The sequence below is a fragment of the Fukomys damarensis genome, unplaced genomic scaffold (genome assembly GCF_012274545.1).
Source record: "Fukomys damarensis isolate Sample0158 unplaced genomic scaffold, DMR_v1.0_HiC HiC_scaffold_14, whole genome shotgun sequence".
NCBI lineage: Eukaryota > Metazoa > Chordata > Mammalia > Rodentia > Bathyergidae > Fukomys > Fukomys damarensis.
Genome location: NW_022900926.1, coordinates 60,310,451 through 60,319,947, shown reverse-complemented (window position 1 = coordinate 60,319,947; position 9,497 = coordinate 60,310,451). Strand labels below are relative to the sequence as shown.

Below are 9,497 nucleotides of genomic sequence, written 5' to 3'. Positions count from 1 at the left end.
CTCTGCGGGCACCTCTCAGAGAGCCCCTCGAAGGCAGGAGCGCGCGTGCATCCGTGGGGCGCCCGGCCGGAGCGCGTACGGTGGAGTCGACGCCGAAGGGTGGAACTTCGGTGAGAGAGGCCCGATCCGGGGTGAGTGATTTAAGAGCCCCTGAGCCCTGACAGACAGCGGCCTGTCCAGTGCGTAGGTGGTGTTAAGTAGGAGTGAAATGAAGTCTCCTGGGTTCGTGGGAAGGGAAAGAACAGTCGCACTAACAGCACGCACGCGTCCACACCCCGCAGCCAGGGTCACAGCCATGCCACTAAACAGCTGTGTGGACTGGCTCCGTCTGCAACCCTGACATCTGGATTTTTTCGTCAGTTCTCCTAATCACTCTTGTAACGTAGTCTTTCATTACTGACTGCAGACAAGGAGGGTGAAGATGGTCTTTCTCCAGAGGGAGCCCTACCCACCTCCAGAAGAAGGAGCAGGGTGAGCGGTAGCCCAAAGTGAAAAGCTCTGTTGCAGGGGAAGGGGCTTGTGGTCGGTGGCCCTGGAGGACAGTGGGGAGAGGCCAGGCCCGAGAGGAGAGGTGCTGAGTGCCTGGGGCTTCCTCCCGCAGTCCTGCAGCCAGACCCCGAGCATGGCCTCCACCTGCTGCTTTGCACGTGGAAAGTGGAGGACGAAAATTGTGAGGGCAGCGTGGAGGGCAGATAGGACACAGGACACACGCAACATTTGAGTTCTAGGTAAACAGTGGATACATTGTAGACCGTATCCCAAATATTGGGTAGGATATATATGTATGTGCTAAAACTGTTTTGTTGTTCAACTGAAAATTTCACAAGTATCGAGGAAATTTTTTTGTTTTTTTGGTGCTGGGAATCAACTCAGAACCTTGCACTTGAGAGGTGGCACCACCGAGCTAAATCCCTGGCCCCTAGGAATCTTTATTTTTAATTGTTAAATCTAAAGAAACAAATGCACACAACTGTTTTTTTTTTTTTTGTAACTTTCGTCCTATAAAAAATTAAGAAAATAACGACTGTATCGTGGAGCCTTAAAATTTATGTTGACAGCCCGAGTACCTTCTTATATGATGTTCAGTGCAGCAATAAGTAAGAAAACAGCCCGGTGAAGTGTTTTAGATTGCATGCTTTCAGACTGATGCTCCCAAGTAAACCTCGGCTTCCTTTACCGTGGGAAAATTGCAGACAAAGACCTTAGGCTTAGAGATATTATTGATAGCTACTTTATACCTCAAATACTTCTTGCAGTGAAGTTAGATAAAATAGAGTGTGCTTTGCACAGGGCCTGACATACTGTACCTGCTTTGTACACACTAAGAGTTGTGATAAACCCTTATTTGGGAGTACTTCTCAAAACTTTATTCCTACAGTACTGTTTTACTTCATATATTATGAATATGTTTCTGTGTGTATCCTTCCAGTCAGAAAATGTCCCATAGTACATGTCAAATAGGTTCACATAGGCCAAAATGCCAGTTGAGGGCTTTAGTTGAGGGAGACAGAAAGAAGATATTAGTCATTCAGGGAAGGTCAAAGTGTAGGCTGGGATTGGAATAGTTATGTGCTCTCTCCAGCTAGGTGCATAACTTCACACAGTGCCTGTTGTCGGCCTGTGGCCCCAGGGCCAGCCCAACATCCACCACTGGGTTTCCCATGCTCTTTACAGCCAGTGGGAAAATCTAAATCCAGATAGACTTGGGAGACCTAATAGCATGGCATGACCACTTCCCTGGATTGTACTGGACAATGTATTTGTGTGTATACAGAGAGAGGACACGGACATATTGTCTGTGGGAGGCATACCAACTGTGGATGGGAGGATATTCTAAAAGTACATTCACTTTATTTGAATTGGATTTGTATGAAAGGTTATTCCTCAAATCTCCTTCAAAGGAAAGGAAGAAAAATACTAAGGCACGCCTGTGGCGGTGGGAGGTGCTTGGCAGAGGCCTTCCCAAAGCCCTTCCCCGCTGGCCTCAGCAGAGCTCACCCCCACCCCACCTCGCACTTGGCCCCATCACAGACAGGGCTCCCTGAGTGAGAGCAGATAGCACACAGAATGAAAGCAGCAGCAGCACAGCTGGCCCCATTTCTTCCTTACCAAGGAGCCTAAGCTTCCCCTAGGAGGGAAGGGACCCAGAAATACAAGTGGTGCCTGCAGATAACTGACGCAGTGTCAGAGGATTCTTGACTAGCAGTGACTGTGTTAGGGGGCAGCTGTGGTTTTTAGTGTGTAGTTTGAAAAATGATATTTAATATTCTAATTACATTTTTCTAAAAGTTTGTTTCATCATACACATTGTAGCAAGAAAAACTTGGCAGAATTCTTGACCAATACAGAAATGCAAAAGAGCCAGAGTGGGTACAGGAATGCAAAGAGACAGGGCCCCCTGTGCCCAAGAAGGAGGAATGTCCCTGGGAAGAGTAGACCTTTTTTTAGCAAGAAGCAGAAGTGAAACACGGTCAAGGTAATGTTATGCTGTGTGGCTGCAAAGGAGCTACCTGGAGACCTGGAAATACAGAAGCAAGGCAAGTGCTGCAGGTGCCAGGGCAGGTTGCGGAGCAGGGCCACAGCTCTGTTGCTGTTCCATAAGGAGAAATCAAGGGAAGAAGTTGGCAGTGGTGAGCAAAGTTCCCTGAAAGGAAAAAAAAAAAAAGGATTGTTCCTCCCGGGAACCTGTATGGATTTTTCTGTGGTTGTTTTTTTGCATTAACTTCTCTTTAAGAGAATCAGTGCTTGATAATCCCTACCCTGGGCAAACTGACCTGCCCAAAATACTGAATGAGACTGGAGTGAAGGATGCTCTCTCGCTGTGCTTTTCATTGTTGGCACACTGTACCACGCCCCAACACAATGTCAGGCTCCCTGCCACTGAAGGAATGTTTACTTAGAAACAGTTTATATATCTTTCACTATCTGCTTTCCTTTTGCTTATCTTGGCCCCTTACTTTGAAAAAGGTATTCCAGCCCCTAGCCACGCTATACTGCTGCTCCAGCAACGGTACACTAAGACAATCTGATCCCCTGCATGCAGCCACTATTCTACTTACTCAATTATTCATGCAACAGGCAGATTTGGAAACTTAGTACTGACACCCAATAGAAAGGGCACCAGGAGGAATAGGAAGAAGGCAAAATATCAACCCTACTCTCAGGGGGTAAGGATTCTATGAAAAAATATATGCACTATACAAAGCAAAGTGAAGTCCAGCCTGTGAGGTATAGCTACAGACTAAATACCATAGATAAATGTGGAAAAATATTACTCCTGTGCTTGGCCACAGCTGTGTATGAGCTAAACATCAAAGAAGGTTTAAAAGAGCCTATGTTAGAAGGAGTGAAATACAGTAGAGGTGTGTAGCTAACACACATTGAGTACTGAGCACAAGCCAGACCAGGGCGAATCAGTGGAGCCATGAGGTTATCTCAGTTTACACACTTGGACACAGACAGAGCAGGTGCCCTGGTGGCCCAGCTAGGAGGAGCTCAAAAAAAGCAGGTAGTTTAGGATTGCAGTTGAATAAAGTGATGTTTGTAGATGGTAAGTTCCTTGCCCAAATTTTAAGATTTCATTCTCTTTTTTCCAGTATGTCTCCTTAATAAATTTCTCTCTGTGTTTACCTGTAGCACCTCCTTATGTCCTGTTTTCCCTTTGGAAGCAGATTCTAGTATGTTTCTTCCACAGGGTGCTACAGTCTGTGTTAAAACCTCTTTATTCAGACTAATAGGTAAAGAATTCAAAGCAATACTACCTATAGGAATATTGGTCTTGCTTATAGAATTTATTATTAAAAATATTTTAAAAGTAAAGAATTCCATTCCCTGTGGTTCCAGAATTCTCCAGTTTAACCAGAAAGAAACTTTTTATTTTTGTTGTAGCAATAGGTTTTGAACCCAGGGCCTTCACTCTGAGCTACGTCCCAGTGTTTTTCTTTTTCTTTTTCCTTTCTTTATTTTGACATAGGGCCTTGCTAATTCTCAAGGCTGCCCAGGTGGCTGTTTTAAATGGTGTTGCTATGAACACTGGTGTGCAAGGATTTGTTTGAATCTCTGCTTTCAGTTCTTTTGAGGATGTATCCAGAAATAGAACTGCTGGACCCTGTGTTACAAAGGAATTTTTGAAATTCATTTACTTATAGAGGGCAGGGCCCCTCCCCCAAATAAAAACCTGGGTGAAACACGCTGGTGAAGAAACACATCCTGTGAGTGGCAAGGCCCTGGCCGCTCACTGCCAGGTCTTCTGGAGGTTTTATTTCTTGATTTTTTTTTCCCCTGGAGAGAAGACAGAATTGGATTCTTAGGTATAATTGCTGACTCAGTAATGCCTGGTAAACTGAGTGGCTCTGAAGGTCAGATTCAGCCTGAGGACTGGTTACTATGTTTTCAGGCTGTCCTTCACAGTATTCGAAATTCACCTCTCATCAAAGGCAGAATGTGGTCCTGTAGCTGACAGATGTGATGGGAATCCAGCTCCAGGACTTTACAGATGTTTGACTTGGAGCAAGTTAGGTCATCTTTTGGAAATTCGGTTGCTTTGGCTATAAAACAAATAGAAACATATTGGCCTTGCAGATAGTTGTGGAATTTAAGTGAAATAATATACTTGAGCTGCCCGACTCAGACCTCTCTTTCTGCCCTTCTTTCTCTTTCTCCCACTCTGTTTCTATCTATCCACAGGTAAAATTATACAGTATTTTGTTATCTAAATCTTTACTTACTGTTTAGGTTTGATTACTTTCAACTTTTGCTTAGAAATGTGTTGGTTATGCAATGCTGAAAGAGACCAAAGTTGACTTTCGTAATCCCCACCCTTAATGCTTCTTTATAAATGGGCTTTCCCCAACAACAGCATGATCTGAACAGTTAAAAGAAATGAATGGGTTTCTCTAAGTTTCTGGAAAAGCTAAAATCAACAGCCAGGACTTTGGTATGACAAGGACAGCAACCTTTATTTCCTTCACAAATTCTCAAATCTGAATTTTCTTATTTTTGTAATGTAAATATTGCCTAAAGCAGTCCACTCTTTCAGGATTTTACCTTGCTTATAGCAATTGTATAAATGTAATGATGGTCATATGTAATTTTGAGACATTTGATTAAACCATTAAAAATCAGCTTTCCGGTACATGCTTTGAGTTCCAAAATTTAGCATTTCCAAACAATTATTTATTTTCTAAAATAAATAAATCTGCTAGTTCATAGAGCTATAGTAACCATATAGTCAGGTATGCAAATATCTACTCTTGTGTATGCAAAAGAGCAGAATTCTCTTTTCAACTGTTTTTCATTTTTGCTCCTGGTGTGGTAAAGTTAAATTCTGGGAAATGGTTTACTAAAGGGAAATTTAACAACAGATGTTTGTAATTCCAACTTAAGTTTCCCATCAAAATCTTAATGAAATTCAGCTGCCTGCAGTTGCCTCCAAATCTGAGTCTTTTTATCATGAGAAACTTGGGGGAAAAACATTCTGAGGCTGAATGGTAGTGGGAAATTTTCCATATTTAAGCCCAAATCTTCTGCATAAAGAAAAAATACATAAACATTCTTTTAAAAAAGAAGAGAGAAGTAGCTGGCTGTTCTTAGAGTAATATGAAAAAGAGTCCTGTTTTCCCTTCTAGAGCTGTGTCTTAGTTTTGATGTTGTGTTTGGTGAAAGGGAAGATTTTGTGTTTACCTAAGTGAAGGACTGTATCTACATTTATGGCCCTATGAGACTTGGTAAATTGGATAAACTCCATAACATTAACAGCTGCATCAGTACAAGTCTGGCAGACTAGAACAGTAATCCATCCTATACACCAGAGCTAAAAGGACCCTGAGCCCAGTGAAGACTGTTAGTATTTGTTTGAAATTATGTCCTCCATTGGCCGAAATAATGTGATTGCATTAAAGACAGCAAGGATCACAGATACCTTCGGGAGAACTGGACTTCAGGATGTGATTTACATGGAAGGCTGTTGTCTGTGTACCAAGTGCATTGCAGCACGGCACACTGAACCAAGCAGCTCTGTAAAAGAAATGCCAGCCCCAGAAACTGCGTAACAGACACCAGCAAGAGACAAAAGAAATATCTAGTGATCCCCAGATCCTGGGATTCCAGTGCTGTAAAACCATCTGGAATCTGAAAATAAATAAACAAACAAACAAATAAACAAGCCTGCTAATGGTCAGGCTTTCTCAAGCTTGTGATCACAGTGCAGCACAACTACACAAACTCAAAGTTGCAGGCTTAAAATGTGGCAAGCATGTTCTTACACACTGAGCTGGGCTGCAGTGCCTTGGAGCTTCACAGTGTGTGTGCTTCCCCTTTGTTTGTTTGTTTGTTTGTTTGTTTAGTACCAGGGAATCAAACTCAGGACCTTGTGCTCCCCAGGCAGGCACAGCACTGCTCAGCTACACCCCCAGTCCTCCCTTGATGAACAGTGATAGAATCCAAAAAAACTAAGTGAACTCTTTGCCTGTGGGTCTACCATGTGTCCAGGGAGTGACTTATCAGTCTGAATATCTGGAGATGGGCTGCTGTTTCATCGTATTGCATGACTAATTGCCCTTCTGTTTTGTCATGATCAATGCCAGTAGACACTTAAATGCCACTCATGAGGGAAAAGCCTTGAAGCCTCCACTTAGCATGGGATTCAATAGAAAGGAATCTCGGGGAGACGGCCAAGCCCTGTTAAGGGGTCAGTGGAAGATTATCGGGTGCATGACTGTTATATGTACCTTGTACCACAGGATCAAAGGAATCATGGGATATTAGTTCTACAAAGGAAATTTAGAGCTCAGTCTTATTTTTCAGGTGAGGTAACTGAGGCGGGGGGGTTTCTCAATAGCAGCAGTAAAACCAACTGTGTCTTCTGACTCTGGCGTTAGATTATTTCCAGTTGTTTCAGTAGGCTTAATCATGCTTTATTAGAATCAGAGGTCATTACATGGACATGTCTTTATATCTTTTAAAGGAAAACTGTTTACTTCTACTGTACATGACTTGGTGTCAGTAGGGTATTCTCATGGATTTGAGTACAGCTGGACTCTGAGTCTGAAACTAAGTATTCTGGTTCTTGGATCCATCATTAATAAATGGATGCACCTTACCTGCCAGATAAAAAAATCCCTTCACCTCCTGCAGCTTCAATTTCTGATGAAGGAGAAGAAGAGGAAGGGAAGGGAAGAAGAATGGGAGAAGAAACAGGGTAGAAGAGGAAGAGAAGGAAGAAGAGGAGGAAAAAGAAGGCAGAGGAGGAGAGGAAGAAGAGGAAGAAAAGGGAGGAGGAAGAGGAAGACAGGAGGAGAAGAAATTTATTTTAGCAACAAAACTCCAACAAGTAGGTTAAAATGTACACCAGTTAAAGGGACTCTTGCCCAAGGAACAGACTCATATAGTCATAGTTGTAGTTCTTGTCCCAGGTAAAACCCCAAGATTCAGGAGTACAGGGCCCTGATCTGGTAGACATTTTAGTGTATTCTTCCCTGCTGCCCACCATGTCTGGGTGTGGGGCTGGGATTGATCTGCAGGACAAGGCATGGCCCCAGCCATGAGCCTTTCCAAAGCAAGGCTTCCAGGATAGTGTGAGCTGCAGAGATCTCTGTGCCATGGGCAATGTGTCCCCATGTGGTCAACAAATGTCAGTGGTTTCCCACACCAGGGTCCCTGGGTGCTGCCCCCTGCCAGAGCCTTCAGGATAACCCTAAACATGAAATGTCACTACAGAGAGTCAGCGAGGTATGGCAGTCCAAGTGGTCCAGGATATGCAAACACCGAAGTGAGACCCCCCATCAGCATTTAACAGTGAAGTGCCAGGTGGCAGAGGTTCCAGCGTTTTCACTTAGGGGAAAGGAGAAGCTAGCCAGCAGTTGAAGATTGATTATTCTAAGCACAAGATGAAATCATCACGTTGTGTTACACACTGTATCGTTGTCCCCTGGATCTTAGCAGCACTGCAGAGAAATTTAAAACTTGCTCCAGATTGGACAGACCACAGCATTTGGAAGAAAATATGTTCAGGAACTTTCTGGAAGTCAGAATTGTTGGTGAGCGAGAAACTTGCTCATGCCTGTGAATGTCCTGAATATTGCTGGCTATGGCAAAGTAGGGTCCAAAAGGAGCAGCCATAGTATCACCTGAGCTGAACTAGAAATGCAGAACCTCATGTCCACCCCAGAATTAGAATCCACATACTCACCATATTCGAGACTGCTTATAATAAGTACATTGAAATAAAAGAAATATTAAGCTCTGAAATGCGGTTGGGCTTGAATTTTGAATGGACTTAGAGTAAATTATGAATCTATAAAAGAGAAGGTTTTTGATATAATTATGGTGCAGATAAAAAATATTAAGGCAAATCGCAATGGAGTGATGTGCACAGGCCCTAGAGCCTAGATCCAGGTACTAGACCCTAGCCTAGGTTGTTTCTTTAAGCCTCAGAACAAACTGCTATTTTGAGGCATGATGTGGGGGGAGAACACAACTCAGAAGGTAGCATTGGTTCCTAAAACCACAGCACACACGTGCTCAGGCAGTGTTCTTTGAGGAAAGACGTGAAAGGACATAACCGACTTCCTGTTTGCACCTGCCCTTTCCCATATCCCCACTGTACTGAAATGGGACTGCAGGAGCCTTAGTGTCCTGGAGGGAAGGCCAGGCCGGCAGCAGAGTAATTTACTTGTGGAAATTGTTCCAACCTGGGGTGTTGCTCAGTCTTTTCAAGCAAGAATGGGGGTGTGGTGTTTTCCTTGGTAAGGAGGAAGTCGTACTGATTCTGGATGAGTCCACGTGGCGTGTGGAGTGTACGCTGCATCACATTACAAGTTACCGACTGAGGCTGCTCCTCTCCTCTCCTGGGTCCTTGGCTAGGGGGACGGACTTGCAGGATAGTGCACTTCAGTCAGGGCATGCGTTTAACCTGCATCCAGCAGGAACACCAGCCTCCCCCAGACTGCGGGTCTCCTGGGGTGCAGCTTCGGTCCTGAGTGACCCCCACTTTGTAGCAGCCTCGAAGAACGGTGATCCTTCAGCCCTTTCCAGACAGCTGACTGGCTGATTCCTAGGTCGTTTAGCACCTGCCATGTCCTGATACTTTTCTTAGTACTTTATGTGTAATAGTGATTTGTTTATTCTTTTTAACAAGCCTGGAAGAAATGCTGTTAGCTCATTTTACATGTAAGGAAACTGAATCATGCAGCAGCTGAATAACCTAAGATCATTGGTGGGAACTCTGCCTCGCACTCTTAGTCCATTACAGTGCCCTCTGTCAGGTGTTTTAAAATATTAACAATGTCCCAGGTAAGCAGGGTCTCCAGTACCATCCTGGAATGCTGTAATAGTTTCAACAGTTAGAGTCTGTAAAGAACATTTATATTAGTATGTTTTCTTAAGTTAAAGAATTTTGGAGTAAACTAACTTCATCAGCACAGTCATGATGGAAATTCTTCCCTTGGACCCAAGAATCAAAATTGACTTAATTTCTGAATATATATATATATATATAT

At 43.6% G+C, this 9,497-nt stretch overlaps 1 protein-coding gene across 1 annotated transcript in view; it reads left to right on the top strand.

The window, feature by feature from the left end:
• Lama4 (laminin subunit alpha 4) overlaps positions 1-9,497 on the top strand; it is a 148,674-nt gene that overhangs the window by 2,427 nt on the left and 136,750 nt on the right. Inside the window, exon 4 of the mRNA XM_033763178.1 lies at positions 20-131. Coding sequence (XP_033619069.1) covers positions 20-131 — 112 coding nt within the window. The remainder of the gene's footprint in view (positions 1-19; positions 132-9,497) is intronic.